Source organism: Chiloscyllium punctatum, chromosome 2 (assembly GCF_047496795.1).
Source record: "Chiloscyllium punctatum isolate Juve2018m chromosome 2, sChiPun1.3, whole genome shotgun sequence".
Lineage (NCBI taxonomy): Eukaryota > Metazoa > Chordata > Chondrichthyes > Orectolobiformes > Hemiscylliidae > Chiloscyllium > Chiloscyllium punctatum.
In genome coordinates, this window is record NC_092740.1 from 98,134,281 (window position 1) to 98,156,878 (window position 22,598).

The 22,598-nt window shown below is 39.9% G+C and overlaps 1 protein-coding gene across 1 annotated transcript in view; it reads left to right on the forward strand.

Moving 5' to 3' along the window:
- The window catches only part of LOC140493413 (kelch domain-containing protein 3), a 220,787-nt gene that overhangs the window by 170,260 nt on the left and 27,929 nt on the right, over window positions 1-22,598 (forward strand). Inside the window, exon 14 of the mRNA XM_072591833.1 lies at window positions 11,757-11,844. Coding sequence (XP_072447934.1) covers window positions 11,757-11,844 — 88 coding nt within the window. The remainder of the gene's footprint in view (window positions 1-11,756; window positions 11,845-22,598) is intronic.

A 22,598-nucleotide genomic window follows, 5' to 3' on the forward strand; every position in this document is an offset into this window, starting at 1 on the left:
CCAATGTCCAGCAATACATGAATTCAAACAGCAAAGGCAGTAACTGTGCAGGTTCACAGTGGTGTCAGTTTATTTCTCTCTCTCTGTCCTGCACTGACCTCACCATGTGCTTCCTTTGTCTGTTCTTCTCCCTTTTAAAACTGCTATTGTTTTGATTTTTTTCCCAAAGTTCCTAAACAATGCAACAGCATATAAAACAGTAATTGCTGCTCCTGGAATTCCAGGAAGTCACCTCCAGCACCTAAAATACCTAAAAAAAAGCTGCTTTTACAGCCAGAAATTTTTCCCATCCTCCATTTTGGATTCCCCAGAATCCAGATTTCCAGAGGCAATTCCATTATGGAGTATTAAGGCAAAAAGGGTGGTAGAGGAGTTAGTACTTTCTTCACATGGTATGGGCTACCCAGAGAGATTGAGTCAGACCAAGGGTCTAATTTTACTGCTAGGCTGTTGAAAGAAGTCATGGATAGCTTAGCATACAGCACTTTAAATCAAAGGCATATCATCAAGGAGCTTTAGAAAGGTGGCATCAGACCCTGAAGACATGATAAGAGCGTACTTTCAGGATTACCTAAATGATTGAGATGAAGGTATCCTATTCGTATTGTTTGCCAATAGGGTGCCCTAAATTAATCTACACAGTTTGCTCCCTTTGTGTTAATATAAGGACATGACGTGAGAGACCCTTTGTAATTAATTAAAGAGAAATGGACAGGACCACAGTTGGTGATCTCACACTTGGATTATGTATTGGAGGTTAGGGTGAGATTAAATCAGGTAGATGAGTTAGCTAAACAGAAATTAAAAATGGGCACAGCATAGAATGAAGCAGGTGGCAGATAAACTCGGAAATTCGGATGTTTCCCATGGGGATGATGTATTAGTATTGTTACTAGTGGTAGGAGATCCCTTCAAAGCCAGATTTAGTAGTTGCTAGCAAATTGAGAAAAAGTTGAGTCAGGTAAATGATCTGATAAAGACTGGGAACTGGAGAAACTGGTGTTAATTATTGTCCCACAGAGTGAGAAATCAAATTCAGATATTGTGGAGTTTGATGTGCCTCAAAATATGTTAAACAATGAGGAATTCCTTGAGTAGTGGGATAGGTCAATAAACAATCGGCCTCAGGAGCAAAGAACGCAGCTAAAAGGTTTGTTACAGCAGTATGAGGAAATATGCAGGATTAAGCTGGGGAGGACTAATGCTATTGTGCATGAGGTAGATGTCAGAAATGCTGTTCTGATGAAACAACACTCCTACAGACTTAATCTTTTCGAAGCCAGACAGGTCCAGAAGGAGGTGGAGGTGATGCTCAATGAAGATATCATCAAACCGAGTCAGAGCGAGTAGAGTTCGTTCATCATGTAAATTCACAAACCTGACAGGATTCAACAATTTTGTGTGGATTATTGGAAGGGCAATGTTGTAACAAAATCAGACTTATAACCAATACTGAGCTCGGAGGACTGTATAGAGAAAGTTGGACAAGCCAGTTACATCACAAAGTTAGACTTACTGTGTGGTTATTGGCAGGTACCTTTATGAGAGAAAGCAAAAGAAATTTCTGCCTTTGTAACCCTAAATGAGCTTTATCAGTTCAAAATGGTGCCCTTTGGAATGAAGAACACACCTGCCACATTCATGAACAGAGTTGTGGCTGGGTTAACAAACAGTGCAGTCTATCTGGACAATGCAGTGATCTTTAGTGAGTCCTGGGAAAAATCACATGGTACAGTTGGCTCAACTCATTGAACAATTAAGAGGGGCAAAACTGGTAATAAACTTAAAGAAAACAGAATTTGTGAAGGCAGAGGTGACGTTCTTGGGACATAATATCGGTCATGGAAGGTTGACCCAAAAGAACACAAAGATGAAGGCCACAACCAATCTTGAACAGAGAGGTACTTCGATTTTTGGGACTAAGCGGATTCTACTGGAAGTTTGTTCCAACGTTCCAACCATTAACAGACTTGCTGAAGAAGAATACAAAATTCTGGTGGCCCGAACATGCCAGGAGACATTTGACAATTTAAAAGCAGTATTAACTGCCGCACCAGTTTTAGCTACACCAAACTTTCTGAAACCCTTCAAAGTTGACAGTAACGTTAGAGCTGTACTACTACAAGAAGATGATGACCAAATTGAACTGCCAGTTGGTTACTTTTCAAAGAAACTCAACACCCACCAATACTCTCCACTCGAAAAGGAACTATTGAGTTTGGTACTGGCCTTACAACATTTTAATGTCTATGTCACGAACAATGTGTCGGAGATACAGATCACAATCCTCTTACATTCTTGAAATGCTATGAAGACAAGAATATGAGTCTATTTTGTTGATGTCTTATGTTATCGACTTTTGATTTACAAATTATACATGTTGCGATTCATAAGAATCTGATAGCAGATGTGTTTCGTGGATTTAATGGATAAAGTATTGATAAGATTCAACAGTATACCAACGTTTTTCAGACTGGAGGCCGTGACTGGAGTTCCACAAGGAACAGTGCCAGGTCCACTACTTTTCATCATTTATATAAATGATTTGAATGTGAGCATAAGAGGCATTGTTAGTAAGTTTGCAGATGACACCAAACTTGGAGGTGCAGTGGGCAGCGAAGAAGGTTACCTCAGATTACAACAGAATTTTGATCAGACGGGCCAATGTGCTGAGAAGTGGCAGATGGAGTTAATTCAGATAAATGCAAGGTGCTGCATTTTGGGAAAGCAAATCTTAGCAGGACTCATTCACTTAATGGTAAGGTTCTAGGGAGTGTTGCTGAACAAAGAGACCTTGGAGTGCAGGTTCATAGCTCCTTGAAAGTGGAGTCGCAGGTTGATCGGATAGTGAAGAATGCGCTTGGTATGCTTTCCTTTATTGGTCAGTGTATTGAGTACAGAAGTTAGGAGGTCATGTTGCGGCTGTACTGGACATTGGTTAGGCTACTGTTGGAATACTGCATGCAATTCTGGTCTCCTTCCTATTGGAAAGATGTGAAACTTGGTCGGGTTCAGAAAAGATTTACAAGAATTTTGCCAGGGTTGGAGGATTTGAGCTAAAGGGAGAGGTTGAATAGGCTGGGGCTGTTTTCCCTAGAGCATCAGATGCTGAGGGGTGACCTCGTAGAGGTTTATAAAATCATGAGGGGCATGGATAGGATAAATAGACAAAGTCCTTTCCTTGGGGTGGGTGAGTCCAGAACTAAAGGGCCTAGGTTTAGGGTAAGAGGGGAAAGATATTAAAGAGACCTAAGGGGCAACGTTTTCATGCAGAGGGAGGTACATATATGGAATGAGCTGTCAGAGGAAGTGGTGGAGGCTGGTACAATTGTGAAATTTAAAAGGCATCTGGATGGTTGTATGGAAGGGTGTATTGGAAGGGTTTGGAGGGATATAGGCCGGGTGCTGGCAGGTGGAACTAGATTGGGTTGAGATATCTGGTCGGCATGGACAAGTTGGACTGAAGGGTCTGTTTCTATGCTGTACTTCTCTATGACTCATATATATTATATATGTTTTATATATATATATATATATATATATATATATTTCTGTATTCAAAAGCCAAAGAAAGAGCATTGTTACTGTTGTTTCAAGTAATAACATTTGTTAAGAAGTTGAAGGTGTGTACTGTACCTTTAAAAGAGAGTAAAAGCTGGCAAGCACCTGTCATGTCACAGAGTGTGCTAGAAAATTAAAGGTGTAACATTTTGGCTGTAACCTACACACCAGTTGCTTTCACAGCAGTTTGAATTTAACCAATCAGTTCAAATTATGCCCAAAGATACTAAACCCAATCAAATTTGAATTTTACTGTTTTGACAACATTGAACCAATGAGATGATACAATGTTTGGGGTGTAAAATGCAGACATGTTGGACAGTTAGCCAGAAAGAACACCACCTGCCATTGTCAGACAGACTGTCTGAAAACTCTCTGTCAAAAGGACCTTTTTCATATGAAAAATCTGTGCAGCAAAGACTGAAGATAGCCCAGGGAGATCTATGAACAGAGGAAGATTGACACCAGAGTTATGATTTTGGAGATGGGATGCTGGTGTTGGACTGGGGTGTACAAAGTTAAAAAGAATCACACAACACCAGGTTATAGTCCAACAGGTTTAATTGGAAGCACTAACTTTCGGAGCGCTCCTCCTTCATCTGGTGGTTGTGGAGTACACAATTGTAAGACACAGAATTTATAGAAAACGTTTACAGTGTCATGTAAATGAAATTATACATTGAAAAATACCTTGATTGTTTGTTAAGTCTCTCATCTGTTAGAATGACCATGATAGTTTCATTTCTTTCATATGTAAATCACAAAACCTTTTTTAAAAGTTACATTCTCAGGTTAACTGTAGCGATTGGTGTCAGACAGATAAGATGTTGAAGGTGTTAGCCTCCTGCGTTCTGTTGTCTGTGCCATAATGTTTAGACTGATTCTAATCTAAAAAATAGGTTAACAGAGTCTTACATGGATTCATGCAGTTTTTGAGCAAAGTACAATGTAACTCTGCAAACACAAATTCACCTCACAAATGTGAATGTGTGCTTGTGTGTGTGTGTGTGTGTGTGTGTGTGTGTGAGAGAGAGAGAGAGAGAGAGATCGGAGGTTGTGAGTGTTTGTGAGAGACAGTGTATATGTGTGTGTCTAAAGTGGTCTAAGTCTGTGAGAGGATGCATGTGTGAGTGTGGGAGTGTGTGTGTGTCTGTAGGAATGTGCATGTGTGTGTGTATGGGATGGGAGTTTGTGAGTGTCTGTGAGAGAGAGTGTATATGTGTGTGTGTGTGAATGTGAAGGAGTCTAAGCCTGTGAGAGGATGCATGTGTGAGTGTGGGATTGTGTGTGTCTGTAGGAGTGTGTGTGCGTGTGTGTGTGTGTGTGTGTCTAGGGTGGGGGGTACATTTGACCTCAGACCTTTGGGTGACCATCCTCTAAGGTGGACTTCAGGACAGGCAGCAGCGAAGAGTGGTCGAACAGAGGCTGATAGCTAAGTTCGGTACCCATAGGGAGGGTCTCAACTGAGACCTTGGGTTCATGTCACACTACAGGTGACCACCATTGCACTATACACACACATACACTCCTACAGACACACACTCCAACACTAACACATGCAGTGTTTCACAGACAGACCCCTTTACACTCACACGCACATAAACACTCTCTCACAAACACTCTCAAACCCCCACCCCAGACACACACGCACACTCCTACAGACACACACTCTCACACTCACACATGCACCCTTTCACAGGCTTAGACAACTTTACCCTCACACATACCCATGCACTCCCTCTCACAGACACTCACAACCCCCCACCCCAGATACACACACATGCACACTCCTACAGACACACAGACTCCCACACTCACATATGCATCCTCTCACAGACTTAGACCCCTTTACACACACACATTCTCTCTCTCACAGACAATCACAACTCACCCCCTCCCCCCACCACCAACACACACACTCACACACACACAACATGCATACCACATGCACACATAGATATTTACGTTTGTGGGGTGAATTTGTACTTGCAGAGTTGCATTGTACTTTGCTCAAAAACTGCATGAATCCATGTAAGATTCTGTTAACTCATTTTTTTTAGATTAGAATCAGTCTAAACATTATGGCACAGATAACAGAACACAGGAGGCTAACACCTTCAACATCTTATCTGTCTAATACCAATTGCTACAGGTCTGACAACCTGAGAATGTAACTTTTAAAACAAGTTTTGTGATTTACATATAAAAGAAGTGAAACTATCATAGTCATTCTAACAGATGAGAGACTTAACGAACAATCAAGGTATTTTTAAATGTATAATTTCAGTTACATCACACTACTGACTTTTTCTATAAATTCTGTGTCTTACAATTGTGTACTCAACAACCACCTGATGAAAGAACAACGCTCTGAAAGCTAGTGCTTCCAAATAAACCTGTTGGACTATAACCTGGTGTTGTGATTTTTAACTTGGTACTCCAGAGTTGACAGCAACTGTTTGGTTTGAAAATAGAGTTTCTGTAAATTGAATAGGGGCTTTTTTGGATCAGTATATGGTTATAGAGTGGGAGGTAGATAACAAACCTTGAAGAGAATGGAGGCTTAGAGTTGTAAATAGTTGTTGTTTAATGTTCACTTTATCAATAAAGAATTAAATTGATAGTTTTTGTTAAATAATGGACTTTGGGTAGTTCTCTGTCACTCAAACTTTAACAGATTACAAAGCGAGGTGAGCTTTCCTGTGGGCTTGGTTTAATTAGAGGGAGGGTTTACTGCCATGTCCTAACACATTGCATTGTGTTACAAAAACAACTTTGAATAGTATTCATCGGGTTTGAGTGCATTGTTAATCTGAACTGCCAAATTTTTTTTTGCCCAAATCTACTCACTGAGAACGTGTCAATGCTTCACTGAAAATTGGCAACATAGTTCGTTTGTGAACCGAAGGGATGGAAATTAAGATTGCAAAGTTCCCATTCCAATGTTCAGTAAGCCGCTACATTTCTGTATGCGCTCTTTATTCCAGTAGATATAATCTGTCTTTTTTTTAAGTAACAATACCAGCAAGGAACGTGCTGTTGAGGCATTGGAATCTTACCAATTCAAATAGAATTAATCTTATACTTGTGTCACGTGAATGATTAACATTTCACTTGCAGTAAAAAGACATTCATCTCATTAAAAAAAATCTTCAACAGAGAACTTCCAAGTTGTATCAATGACTGAAGCTGGGAGCAATCAGCAACTCTACTCTCAATCATCCAGTGACATTCAATATAACACTTTGTTTCTGTGTATGTTGGATAACAATAGGATTGACTGAGCAGCAAAACACTTTCCTTCTTCAGGGTCGAATTGCCTACCATAGTAATCACTATTCCTGATGAAGGGCTTTTACCCGAAACATTGATTTTCCTGCTCCTCGGATGCTGCCTGACCTGCTGTGCTTTTCAAGCACCACTCTAATCTTGATTACCATAATAATTGTCTAATCTAAAACAAAATTTCATGACGATTTGTGTAAGGCACCTGGAAGGACCTGCCAATGTAAATAGAATTATAACTGAGCTTGAATCACTGCAGTTTGGAGCATCAGGGACAAAAGGGAATGAAACCAATTTAATTGTGTGTGTGATTTTCAGGTCTGCTGAGTAATTATTCTGGATTATTTAATGTGCTTCTTTATACTGAGCGCAGCCAAGAGGAAATGGTCTCATATGGTGCAGGAAGCTAAAAATGATTTTTCTCCTTAGTTTCACAAGCAGAAACCACCAGGGGTATGAACAGCACTGTATTGACAACTTCCCTGTAAATGATCTTTAATTAAATAAGGGTGGAGGAGGATGCAACTGAGAAATGAGAATATTAAGCTATTACCACACTACATCCACAGTATCAGTGCAATGGAGAAAATATAGTAAAAATAACTTGCATTAGATAGTCAGAGCTCACATTTTCCAACAGCATACTGCACAAGTCACATAGTGCATATGACAGGAACATAAATACTTAAGAGAAAGATTTGGGCATAGATCTTTCAGTATCCAGAAAGTTGGAGACTGGTGATACCTTAACAATTATATTTCAGGATCCCTTGAAAGTCCTGATGCAATAACTATGCAGTGAATTTAAACTTCCAAATGGGAACCTTGCCAAAAAGTCTCCAATCTCTGAGTTAATTTCGGAGACTTTGGAGGGTTCTGATTTACTAACCTTAATAGTTAACCAGAAGGAGGTAAGACCTGCTCAAACTCCTGGCTACCTGACTCCCAATTCTCACCCTGACCCACAGTCAATCACACTAATTTTCACCAAACACTGGCCTGCCCCCACCCCACCCACTCCCACTCCATTGCCCTTGAGAAGTTGATGGTGCGGTGCCTTCTTGAGATGCTGCTGTCACGTGCTGTAGCTGGATGCACAATGCAGCGATAGAGGAAGTTCCATGATTTTGACCCTTTAACACTGAAGGAGCAGCAACATGTTTTCATGTTAGGATGGTGAATGGCTTGGAGGAGACATTCAAAGTGGTGGTGTTCCCATGCATCTGTTTTGCTTGTCCTTCATGGGTTTAGTGTTCATGGATTTAGAAGGTGCTCTTCAAAGAACCTTCATTAATTTCTGCAGTGCATCTTGTAGATGCTACAAAGTTCTGCCACTGAGCATTGGTGGTGGAAGGAATGAATGTTGTTAACATAAGAAAAAGGAGCAGAAGTAGGTCATCAGGCCCTTAGACCTTCAGTGGCTTTCAACAAAATTATGGCTGATCATTTTGTGGCCTCAGCTCCACTTACTCGCCCACTCACCATAACCCTTAATTCCTTTACTGTTCAAAAATCTATCTTTGCCTTAAAACATTCAACGAGGTGGCCTTAACTGCTTCACTTGGCAGGAATTCCACAAATTCACAACCCTTTGGGAGACAAATTTGCTCCTCAACTTAGGCCTTAATCTGCTCCCCCTTATTTTGAGGCTATGCCCCCAGTGCTACTGTCACTGACCAGTGGAAACAACCTCCCTGATTCTATCTTGTCTATTCACTTGATAATTTTATATGTTTCTAAAAGAATCCACACTCCCCTGCACCTCTCCCCACTTCCAATGAGTATAGTTCCAGACTACTTAATCTCACCCTACAAGCCAACCCTTTTAACTCCAGAATCAACTTATTGAACCACTTTTGCACCCCTTCCAGTGCCAGTACATCCTTACTCAAGTAAGGAGGCAAAAACTGTGCACAGTACTCCAGATGAAGGCATACCAGCACCCTCTACAGCTGCAGCATAATCTCCCTGTTTTTAAACTCCATCCCTCCAGCAATGAAGGACAATATTTCATTTGTCTTCTTAGTTACTTGCTGCATCTGCATCTTTTGTGATTCATTTACAATGATCCCAGGTCCCTCCATCTGTCAGGCCTCACTTAACTATGTATATCCCTCTGCAGATTTTTAGTGTCCTCTGCACACTTTGATGTACCATTCATCTTAATGTCATCTATGAACTTTGACACACTACACTTCTTCCCAAATTCCTAATCATTTATATAAATTGTAAACAATTGAAGTTCCAACACTAATCCCTGAGGCACACCACTAGTCATTGATCTCCATCAAGAAAACATCCATTTATCCTCACTCTTTGCTTTCTGTTCGTTAACCAATCTTTGACCTATGCTAATTCCTTACCTGTAATACTGTATATCTTTATCTTATGCAGTAACTTTTTGTGAGGCACTTTGTCAAATGAAAATCCAAATACATCACATCCACTGGTTCCCTATTGTCCACCATGCTTTTAATGTCCTCAAAGAATTCCAGTAAATTAGACAAACACAACCTGCCTTTCATGAACCCACACTTGCCTGATGGAGAATTTCTATCCAGCTGTCTCACTATTTCTTCCTTAATGTTAGATTCAAGCATTTCCCTCACAACAGAAGTTAAATGAATGGGTCTATAGTTGCCCACTTTTTGACTACCTCCATTTTTAAACAGTGGCATCATATTTTCTGTTTCTAATCTTCTGTAATCGCTCCAGAGTCCAGCGAATTTTGGTAAATTATCACAAGCACATTTTCTATTTCCCCCACCATCTCTTTTAATACCATGGGATGCGTTGCCAGGTGACGTGCCTGCCTTTAGCAACAAAAACAGAAATTGATGGAAAAGCATAGCAGGTCAGGCAGCATCCAAGGAGCAGGAGAATCGATGTTTCTGGCATAAGCCCTTCATCAGGAATGAGGCTTGTGGGTCGGGGGGCTGAGAGGGGGGGAAGGTAACTGAGAATACAACAGGTAGATTGACATGGCGGAGATGATGATAGATCAGAGAGGAGGGTGGAGTGGATAGACAGGAAAGAGGATGGACAGGTCAAGAGGGCAGTGCTGAGTCAGAGGCTTGGGACAGGGATAAGGTGGTGGAGGGGAAATGAGGAGACTGTGAAATCCACATTAATTCCACGTGGTTGCAGATTCCCAAGGCGGAAAATGAGGTGTTCTTCCTCCAGGTGTCAGGTGGTTAGGGTTTGGCCAATGTTGTTCCACTGTTTAAGAAGGAGGGCAGGAATAATCCAGGAAATTCTAGGCCTGTGAGCCTCATGTTGGTGGTAGGGAAATTATTGGAAAAGATTCTCAGGGACAAGATCGAAACACATTTCGAAGCAAATGGACTTATTAGCAATAGACAACATAGTTTTCTGCAGGGGAGGTCGTGCCTCACCGACTCAATTCAGTTTTTTGAGGAGATGATGAAGATGATTAATGAGGGAAAAGCAGTTGATTTTGTCTACATGGACTCCAGTAAAGCCTTTGACAAGATCCCTCATCGCAGACCGGTACAAAAGGTGAAATCACATGGTATTAGTGGTGAGCTAGCAAGATGGATACAGAACTGGCTTAGTCATAGGAGACAGAGGGTAGCAGCGGAAGGACAGAATGGAGGGTTGTGAGTAGCAGTGTTCCACAGGGATCTGTACTGGGACCTCTGCTATTCGTGATCTACATAAATAATTCAGAGGAAAACATAGCGTGTCTAATTATTAAATTTGTGGATGATACAAAGATTGTTGCAGTTATGGATAGTGAGGAGAATTGTCAGAGGATACAGCAGGATACAGATCAGTTGGAGGCATGGGCATAAAAATAGCAAATGGAGTCTAATCTGGACAAATGTGATGTGATGCATTTTGGAAGGTCAAGTACAGGTGGAATTTATACAGTGAATAGTATAACCTTTAGGAGTATTGATGTGCAGACAGATCTGGGTGTGCAGGTCCACAGATCGCTGAAGGCAGCAGCGCAAGTAGGTAAGATAGTAAAAAAGACCTATGGAATGCTTTCCTTCATTAGAAGGGGCATTGATTATAAGGATAGGCAAGTTATGCTGCAGCTTTATAGAAGTTTAATTAGACCACACTTGGAAAATTGCATACAGTTCTGGTCACCACAACATAGAAAGATATGAATGATTTAGAGAGGGTACAGAAAAGGTTTACCAGGATGTTGCCTGGTATGGGGGATTTTAGCCATGAAGAAAGGTTGGTTTGCTGGGTTTCTTTTCACTGGAATGCAGGAAGTTGAGGGCTGACCTGATAGAAGTTTATAGGATTGTGAATAGCACTGATAAGAGTGGAAAGTGTGAGGCTTTTGTCAGGGTGGAGGGTCAATGACAAGAGGACAGGTTCAAGGTGCAGGGGGTATGGGGGGGGGAGGAGTTTAAAAGATATGTGCGAGGCAGGTTTTTCACACAAAGGGTGGTAAGTCCTGGAATGCAATGCCAGAGGTGGTGATGGAAGTAGACCCAATAACAGCATTCAAGAAACACCTGGATGAATATGTGAATAGGAAGGGAATAGAGGGATACGGATCCTGTAAGTGAAGATAGTTCAAGTATGGAAGAGCAAAATGAGAAAAGGCTTTTTTGTCCTGGATGAGGTCAAGCTTCTTGAGCTGTATCTGCACCCATCTGGGCAAATGAAGAATATTCCATCATCATTCCTGACTTACATCTGTGGGCAGGCTTTGTGAATCAGGAGGTAAGTTACTTGCTACAGAATTTCCAGCCTTTGACCTGTTCCCCTTCCTGCACTATAGTTTTAGTATTTTGATGCTTTACTTGAAAGCAAGGGATTGGAAATATTTAAAAATAATCATCTCGTTAGCAAATCATTTAAGCGGAAAATCGTCATTTATTCTGTGCAATTTCATTTAATTATAAAAAATTATTGTTATGAAGGTTTTCACCTACAAGGATCCCCAAGGTAAAATATGAATTGGCAGTCTGCCCATTTCCTGCACGAGCAGACTCACCACCACCTGTGCCAGTAAGTAAATCACTTTCAATAATATTTGTTAACTATGTAACTGATTAGCTTTTGCTAGTTATTGGTGATCTAGTTTGCTAGATATTGATGATCTTTATAAATTTAAGTGGTTTTGCTTTATGAATACTTTGCTTATGAAAATGTGAAAATGAAGAGTGTTCATGCACATTCCACTTTTGACATCCATACCTCAGCTTAGCCACAGAATAAAGCACTCTTACCTCACAGTGTGTCCCTCTGTTCTAATCTCATACCCTGTAGTGCATTTGTGTGACACTTATCCAATTTTCAATCTTGTGACTGCATTTTAAGTCAACTGCACTCTGAGCTTGTGAATATTATGAACTATTTCATATTGTTCAACATCATTTCACACAAGTCTGTTGCAATAGTATTGGAGGAATGCACTGGTAATCAAGCTCCACTGCTCCCACCATTACGTAAAGATGATGATTTTTTAATTTTTCTGTATTTTAGTTGTGAACTAAAATGATTGGTGCATGTTTTGAAAGTACCATTTACATAATTTGTTTGACCAGTAGTTAAAATGTACATCAGATGCATTGGAGCTGAGGAGTTGTGTATAAATGGTGCTTTGGTGGGTGCAAGTAGCTGATTGGTCTGTGGTCTATTGACTAATTATCAATAACAAACGCCTTCTGCTTGCCAACAAGCATGTGATTAGTTCCCAGGGAACTGAACAGCTGGTGCTGTAAACAAGGTTCAGAAAAGTCATCAGATCTCTATCAGCTCAGGAGGTCTTTCTGTTCTCTGCAGTAAAAGCCATTTTAAGCCTGAAGAAAGCCAGTTTATTGCTATAAGCTATGACATTTAATTCATAAGTGAGCGACCTTTTATAAGTGAACAAACTATCCTTTGTCTCTTGCAAATGAGAGGACATATCTGCAGAAGGAGACTGAGAAGCAGCATTCTGACCAACACAAGAACTGTTTCAGTAGATCCTGTGAACAGAGACCACTGAACTTCTTTGCCAGATTTCCCTTCATCCAAAACACATTTGCTTGTGAGTGAGACAAAGTGAGAGCAGGAATTTACAAGAGGTTGATTTAATAGAGTTATATGCTGACAGTACATAATTGTCTGCCTGTAACTAGAGTCTATTTACTTGTATTACATAGTCATTTTTTAAAGTACAGAAACTTGCTCCATGCTTTCTGTCAACTTGGGTCTAAAAGACAGGTAAATTGAGGAATCTTTGTGAACTTTCTAACTCTTTACACTTTATGACAATTCTAGGAATAACAGGGCTCAATTTGCAGTGCAAGTGAGGTGTGGTAATTAGTCAAAATGTTTAGATTTGATTGCCAAAATGGCCAATTGATTTACTTTTTTTTCCACAATAAATGAGAATTTTACCAAGCTTCTTTAATGAAATCAAAATAATTCAGTTATTATTAAAAAAAAAGCATGTGCTCTTAAAAACAAGTGGCTAACATTAGTTAACATTTAATTTAAAACTTGGAATTAGACTTATATCCCCCTTTTCCCAAAGCAAACACACACACACAACACAAAAAAATCAGGGTCTGCAGGGGTCATGTTTTCAACAAAAGAGCCAAAGGAAAAATATCCCTGTTGACCAAAAGTCTGAAAGCAAAGTTTAGAATTTTTTGAATCATCAGATACACTGTTTTTTTCTTTAATGAAATTAAATTACTGACTGTAATACACCAATTGAGAATCTGTGGGGGAATTAGTGTAGGTGTAGTTAAAGGTAAAAAAAACAAAATCCCTGCAGATTAGAAAATCAGCATGACTGCACTTACTCATGTAGTTAATTAGTGCACATTTTGAGGTGTGTAGTAAATCTCTGTGAGATATGTAAAAAAATGACCATGTAAGAAATATTTATTTGAAGACTTAACCCTTGTTGTAGATATCTGATTGCATAATTCACATGTTTTAGAATATAACCTTTTGTTTCAGGAATATAACTTTAAGGTTTGGAGATTAACAGAGAAAAGTAGGAACACGAGTAGGCCATAAGACCATAAGATATAGGAGAGGAGTAGGCCATTTTAGCCCCTCAAGCTGCTCCGCTTGAGGCTAGGATTATGGCTAATCTGACATTCTTCATGTCCACTTACCTGCATTTTCCCCATAACCTTCAATTCCCATACATGTTAAGAATCATCTGTTTCAGCATTAAGTATACACTTTCACCATAGCTCTCTGTGGCAAGGAGTTCCAAAGACTCTCAAACATCTGAGAGAAGAAATTCCTCCTCAAATCTGTCTTAAATTGGCACTCTTTTATTCTGAGTCTCTGCCCTCTGTTCCAAGTCTGTCCCACAAGTGAAAACATCCTCTTAGCATTGACTCTATAAAGCCCCTTTTTTCTCAATTAGATCATCTCTAATTCTTCAAAACTCCAATGAATAGAGTCCCAAGTTGTTAGCCTGTGCTCATACGACAATGCCTCTATACCTGTGATTATCCTAGTAAACCTTTTCTTAAGATATAAAATATCTTTTGCCAAATAAGGGGACCAAAACTGATCACAGCACCCCAGATATGGTCTCACCAATAAGACTTCCCTACTCTTATACTCTAACACCCTTGAACTAAGGACCAATGTTAGATTTCCTGATTACCTGCTACACCTGTGTGTTTGTTTTCTTTGTTTCATGCACTAATTCTCCGAAGTCCCAGTGTTGCAGCTTTCTGCAATTTTTCTGTTAAAATAACATTATATTCTTCACATTTTCCCATGTTACACTCCATTTGTCAATTATTTTCCCTTACTTAACCCATCCATATCTCTTTGTGAACTATTTGTATCCCTCTCGCTAATCGCCTTTTCACCTATTTTTGTGTCATTTGCAAATTTGACAATAATGCATTTGCTTCCTTCCTCCTTCAGTAACATATATTATAAACTGTTGTGGTCCAGCACCGATTCCTGTGAAACTCCACTGGTTAAAGGCTACCAGTCTGAAAAAGAACTCCTTATTGCCTTTCACTGTTTCATGCCCATTAGCCAAATCTCTATCCACACCAATACACTGTGTCCACATGATCAGCTCTTATCTTATGACTTAATTGTTTGTAAGGTGCCTTTTCAAATGCCTTCTATAAGTCCAAATACAATACTGGTCCTCTATCCACTCTGGTTGTGACTTCTTTGAAAAATTGTAATAAATTAGTCAGACACAATTTCCACTTCATGAAGCCATGCTGATTCAGCTTGATTTAGAATATGTTTTTCCAAATGTGCTTATATTACTTCCTTAATAATTGACTCCAACATTTTTTCAGCAATAGATGTTAGGCTAATTGGCCTACAGTTATCAGCTTCTTGCCTCCCTTCTTTTTTGAATAAGGGCAGATTTCCAAACCTCCAGTATTCATGGATGTTTGGAAAATTACAACCAATGCTTCAACCATTTCACCTCTTTTAGGAGCCTAGGATGCAAATCAAGGCCTTTAGCCTCATTGGTTTATCTAATACTGATTCTCTATTGATGGAATTTAAGTCACCTCTGATACTTTTTAGAATTAGTGGAATGTTCAAGGTATCTTTCACCATAATCACTGATATAACATATACATTTAATACCATTGCCATTTCCTTCTTCCCTGTAACTATATCCCCAGATTTATTTCCATGATATCTATGTTCATTTTGACCTCTCGCTTCCTTTTCATATATTTGAAGAAGCTTTAATTGTCAAGTTTTTATATTCGTTGCTAATTTGTCTTTATAGTTTATTTCCTTGCTCTTTATTATCTTATTAGTCCTCCTTTGCTGGATTCTCCATGTATCCCTGTCTTCAGTGCTCCCATTGATTTTTGCCTCCTTATATGCTTTTTCTTTCAACTTTGTACTCTCCTTAACCTGCTTGGTTATCCATGGTTGGTTTATTACTCTCTTAGAATCTTTATTTCTGAGTAGGATTTTTTTTAATGGAAACTCATGAATTACCTCTCTTAAATGTCTGCCATTGCCTGCTTATATCTTTCCTGCTCATCCATCTTCACAGTCCACTTTAGCTAGCTCTGTCCTCATTTCACTCTAATTCCTTTTATTTAAGTGAAAGATGGTTGTTTCTGACACAAGGTTCTTGAAATAATGCCTCAGAGGTTGATATCCAGTCATCAAGTCACCCTTTATTTACAAATGATAAGTCTTTGACATTGATCCAACTCCCTCAGAACTAGCTCTGAAAGTGTCAGAATGTCTGACACTCCTCCTTTTTCTTCTTTTTTTTGCTGCAGGAGGACACTCCTTTTTTTTCCTGTTTATAATATTTTATTAAACAAATTACAAAACAATTTACAAAAAACAGTTAACATTTACAGCTGTTTACAACAGCAACTTTACAAGAGAGAGGAGCAGCAAAGCCAGGCCCAAACCCTATCGTTCAACCAGTTTACAGGGAATTGAGGACAAACCACAAATCCCAGTTTCAAATATAAAAAGACAGCAACAATGACCTTTATACATAAGACAATCCAGTTACATTAAAAAAAAGTGCAGACAATACAGACCCAGCAAGCCCCCATTCCTCCCACCTTCCGGCCACTCTAAGGCAGCCCGCCACACTCCTCCTTTTATCTGTTAGCCAGGGATCCCTGATTGGACCAGATTAACAGCCCCAATTTGGGAAATATTCTATGAGGTTCTCAAAACTCGCTCACTCTTCAACTGAATATTAACTTCAAATATTTTACAATCCCTGCTTTTAGGGGACCTTTTACTTTCAGGCCATTTATTATAGCTGCCCGATTACCTATTACCATGTCCAAAACAACATGTTCCTTAGTTGACTCCATGATGTATTGCTCTAGGAAACTTTCCCTAGTGCACCTTATGAATTTGTTGTCATAGTTGCACTTTCTAACTTGATTGGCCCAATCGAAAAGCAGATTAAATCATCCACAATTATTTCCCTATTCTTTTTACGTCCATTATTTGTGGGTGTATGCCCTTTCTTACAGTTTGTCTACTGTTTCGGGGTCTATACACTACTACCAGTTTCCTCTTTCCTTTGCAGTTATTCACCTCCACCGAAATAGAGTCAACATCATCTGAGCCCAGATAATCTCTCATAACTGTCCTCATTTCATCACTTATTAACAGTGTTACCCCACCATGTTTTCCTCTAGAAAGTTCACATTGTCCCTGAATGTCAAAGTCCCAGTTCTTAATGGCTATGAGATCAGATCCATTTATCTTGATTTGTGCCATCGAGCCATTCAGCTGCTCAAGCCTGTTCCACTTAGTCAATGAGATCACAGCTGATCTGTGGTCTAATTCCATATACCTGCCTTTTACCCAAATCCCTTAATACCTTTGCTTAACAGAAGTTTATCAAACTCAGATTTAAAATTAACAACTGATCTATCAACAGCTGACCTTTGTGAAGTTCCAAACCTCTATGATCCTTTACATATGGAAGCATTTCCTAATATCCCTCTGGTCCGGCATTAATTTTTAAACTATGCCCCCTTGTTCTAGAATTCCTGGGAGACCTTACTAAGAACTTAATTGTCTAAAGTCAATTCATTTCAATCAAGACTGAATTAATTACATTGAAAAAGAAACTTAAATTTATCTGATTCAGTCAGGGTTAATAGTGAGAGAAATTGAACAATGAATGACCCATTTCTAAGTTTGTAGTGAAGCCAGGAGGTCTACACATATTTTTAAAAATAATTTAGATAATTTATGTATTTCTCAGATGAAAAGAAATTGGGGGCAGTTTGTGAACATGGAAGATTCTTGATGGATCTAGCAAGTCTGGAGAGAGGGCAGTCACGTTCATTAGAGATAAAGAATACTCATTGGGTCTCAAAATCAAATGTAGTGTTGATTAGATTGCATTTCTGCTTTGAAGAATGCCAAAACATAGCATGTTGCCATATGGGTTGTGTGGGTTCGAAGGTTCTCGAATTTAATTTGACTGACTGTTTCTCACAGAGGAATTTTGTCATGAGTAGGTTGGAACTCACTTAAAAGCTTCACAGGATGTGAGCATTGCTAGCTAGACCAACATTCATTGCCCTTCCCTTCAGAGTGCTGCTCTGAACCACTACAGTCATTGTAGTGCTTTTAAGAAGGGAGTTCCAGGGTTTTTATCGAGCAACAGAGAAGGAATGAGATTTAGTTCCAAATCTGGATGGCACATTGTTTGGAGAGGATATTGAAAGTTTTGGTATTCTCATGTACCTGCTGCCCTTGTCCTTCTAAATGAAAGAGATTGCTGGTTTGGAAGGTACTATTCAAAAGAACCTTGGTGAATTGTTGCAGTATATTTTTTAGTTGGTATATGCTACTGACACTATGCATTAGTGGTTGAGAGAATAAATATTGAATAGAATGGCAATCAAGAATGCTGCTGGAGGAAGTCTGAGTCTGAAAAGTCAAGAGGTTTTGAAATATTTTAGGGATTTCTCATCCCAAAGCTAATGGAAGAGTCACTGTAAAATTTCATATGTCAGCAAATTGCGTGAACATTGAGAGAAAAGCAAAGTGAATCCCAGAGGGTATGGCATATATTTGGGTCCTAGAAAAAGTGAATGAATCTTCAAGATTTTGTAAGATAAGGGAATAAAAGTAAAACTGGATGCTTGGCAATCATAGTTATAAAGTACCTTTTGAAATTAGTACTGCTTGCTTTTGTTTTTATTTATCTGTACATTAAGGTTTCTCTTTTAAGAAAAGTGTGAAATCATCTGTCATAGTCCTGACAGTGAATTACTGGTGTTCAAATTTCTCTTTAAACATTAATGACCTGTACAGATATTGAAACTCTTTGCCTTCTGCTTTAATTGTCCAGGGCTGTCTGAATGAAAGTGAGGGAAAGAGGACAATGGGGAAATAACAAAGTGGCAGAGATATTAAACAAATTCTCTTTATCTGCTTTCATCTTCGAAGGCACAGAACACTCCAGTATAAAGGGGGACCAAGAATGTAGCAAATGTTATCCAACAGGAATTTGCTGCTTGCCAAACTTGTGACCTTCAATATTTCAGATTCATTACAAGATAAAATATAAAAGCAATGTAATACACGGATAGTCACTCTGCTCCTTTCTTTACAAAACAAAAGAGCTGTGTGTTCTGACAGGAAATTTCAATCAGGGCTCCTTCAGAAATGCAAAGCCATATTTCCATCCTGACAGAATGCTCATAGTTCAGAACAGTCCCCTGTCACAGCATTCAGTGATTGTATTATGTAACTTAAACTTCCAGCATCACAGACAGTTCTAGTGAAAAGGTAAGCATATAAGATAAATGTGAGGTTCGTGTGCTGGGAGGGTAGGCAGCTGGAGTTAGTGCAGGGTTCCAGGTAAGTAGGGTCCCAGACTAACCCAGCGAGAGCTGAGGTGTGCAGTTTAAGATCCCAGGAAAACATGGTATTGAGCCCAGTGAGGGGAGAAGGGGAGTTAGGTTTGATGTTGGGACTGGCGTTTGGGTGCCAAGGGGTGGGGACATTGGGTCTTCTGGTGATGGAGTGGGAGCATGATCCAGTGGCGGGGGAAAGGAATTGTTATGGTCCAGGGCATTGGTCTGGAGCTGGGAGATATTGGGTATGGTGGCTGGGGGGGGGGGTTCAGATCCCAGCAGTGTCCGGTGGTCATTGGGGTGAGGGAGGTTTTGGGTCCAAGAGGTTGGGTTGGAGGTTTGGATCAGGCCGTTAAGGGGCCTTATGCAGTGCAATTAAGGTATATGAGGTAAATGCAGGGACAGTTGAACAGTTACTCAGGAACATAAGAACAGGAGTAGGCCATTCAGTCCCTCAAGCCTGTTCCACCATTCAACGAGCTCATGTCTGATCTGTGGCCCTGCCTTTTGCTGGTATCCCTAATACCTTTGCTGAACAAACAATTGTGTATCTCAGATATAAAATTAACAAATGATACTGCATCCAATGGCGTTGTGGGAGAGAGTTCCAAACATCTACCATGTTTTGTGTGTAAGAGTGCTTCCTTATCCTTAGCAAGTACACTAGGTGTTTTGGAACCAAACTTTTCTTGAGCAACTATTTACTTGACTGCAGAGGAACATTTCAAAGTCTTTAGTTTAATTGGATACTTTCAGAGGATCCCGACTGCAGAGGAACATTTCAAAGTCTTTATTTAATTGGATACTTTCAGAGGATCCCAAATGATAGGGAATTGTTGAGCAGAATTTTCAGTTTCCTGGGGAATTTCTTCAGAGTCAGCTGTGATGGGGAATTCACAGGGTCTCCATGCGCAACATCATCTACATTTCAAAGCAATTATCTGTTCATCAGAACATCCAGGCCAATGTACAGACATTTTTGATCTTTGGCTTATGACCAGCCTCAAGAAATCTCCTTTTTTACCAGTAGTGCCCTATTCCTTCCAATCTCTTGGTTCAATAGTTCTATGAAGAAAAAAGCTGAACACATTTTGATATTGCGACACTGCTCATTGCCCACGTTAAATTCCACACTTTAACCATAATCAGCAACCATGAGGCATAGCCTATTGGTCACACACCTCAACTATTGCACAAAAACCACATGCCAGCAAAAATAAATTCTTTAGTTAGCATCCTTTGTGCAACTAGATTTCCCAAGAAGGTTTGAGAACAATCAGACCAACATCCTTCCAAAAGCCTTTATAGCACTTTATACAGAGGCCATGCAAATCTCAATGTATTATCACTTCAAGACAGCAAAGATAATTGGAATAAAGAAAGTGTCAAAAGCAGACTTTGTTTTGGTTTCATTGAGCAAATGACCTTCAGATTTCAGGTTAATAGAAACATAAACTATATTTTGATAAATACATCCATAAACTGAATGATACATAACTCTTGTTTAAGAAGGAAGGATTCTGGGTAATCTAAGATGGAGGATGGGAAAAATTTCTGGCTGTAACACCTGCTCCTTTATTGAGGTATTTTAGGTGTTGGAGGTGATTTCCTCGAATTCCAGGAGCAGCAATTACTGTTTTATATGCTGTTGCATTGTTTTGGAACTTTGGAAAAAAAAAGTCAAAACAACATCAGTTTTAAAATGGAGAAGAACAGACAAAGGAAGCGCATGGTGAGGTCAGTGCAGGAGAGAGAGAGAGAAAGAAACTGACACCACAGTGAACCTGCACAGTTACTGCCTTTGCTGTTTTGAATTCATATATTGCTGGTCATCAGAGTGCATCTGGGAAAATTAACAAATAGTGAAATTCACAACTGATCTTGGAGGAATTGTTTGGGCGAAGTTCACAGCATAGAAGTAGATAAGTGTATTGTTTTTAAGTGGGACCTACAGAAAGTCTGCAGTAGTGAGTAGGGTGGGTTCTTTCATGATTATACATTTTTGAGATATGTCTTTTGATTAAACTTAAAATATAAGCCATAACTATTAATTTAACTGGGGCAGTGTTTTGTAGAGGAATACGACGGTGTTATTTTCAGGATCTGTAGATTGTGAAGAGGCAAAGTTGGCCTTAAATAGAGTGATATGCGCTTGTCAGATGTGGGAGTTTAAAGAGAGTTTAAGGGTTACTGCGGATTATATCTGCAATAAATGCTGTTGGTTGCGAATTCTATCAGATCGAATGGATCAGTTGGAGAGACAGTTAGAAGCAATGAGGAATTTGCAACAGGAACAGTATGTGACGGATGGCAGTTATAGGAAGGAGGAAAGTCTCGGATACAGTCACATAGATGGGTTAACTCCAGGAAAGGTAAGAGAGGTAGGCAGCTAGTGCAGGAGCCTTCTGTGGCTATACCCATTTCAAACACGTATGCTGTTTTGGAAAATGTGATGGATTCTCAGGGGAACGTAACATGAACAGCCAAGTTTCCGGTATTGAGACTGGATCGAATGCAATGAGGGGTACATCAGGATCAAAGAGATCAATTGTGTTCGGGGACTCTCCAGTCCAAGGTACAGACAGATGTTTCTGTGGCCAGCAGCGAAAAATCAGAATGGTGTGCTGCTTTCCTGGTGCCAGGATCAAGGATGTCTCAGAGAGGGTATAGAGTGTTCTCAACGGGGAGAGGGGCCAGCAAGAGGACATTGGCCAAACTGTAACCAACGACATAGGAAGGGAAAAGGTTTAGATTTTGAAGGGACATTACGGAGAGTTAGGCAAAAATTTAAAAAGGAGGTCCTCGAGAGTAGTAATACTTGAATTACTCCCGGTGCTAAAAGCAAGTGAGGGCAGGAATAGGAGGATAGAGCAGATGAATGCATGACTGAGGAGCTGGTGTATGGGAGAAGGACTCACATTTTTGGACCATTGCAATCTCTTTTCAGGGAGAAGTGACCTGTACAAGAAGGATGGATTGCACTTAGACTGGAAGGGAACTAATATACTGGCAGGGAGATTTGCTAGAGCTGCTCAGGAGGATTTAAACTAGTAAGGTGGGGGGGGGGGAGATGGGACACAGGGAGATAGTGAGGAAAGAGATCAATCTGAGACTGGTACACTTAAGAACAGAAGCGAGTCAAACAGTCAGGGCAGGCAGGAACAAGGTAGGACTAATAAATTAAACTGCATTTATTTCAATGCGAGGAGCCTAACAGGGAAGACAGATGAACCTGGCATGGTTAGGAACATAGCAATTACAGAAACATGGCTCAGGGATGGGCAGGACTGGCAGCTTAATGTTCCAGGATACAAATGCTACAGGAAAGGGAAAAAGGGAGGCAAGAGAGGAGGGGGAGTGGCGTTTTTGATAAGACATAGCATTACAGCTGAGGGAGGATATTTCTGGAAATACATCCAGGGAGGTTATTTGGGTGGAACTGAG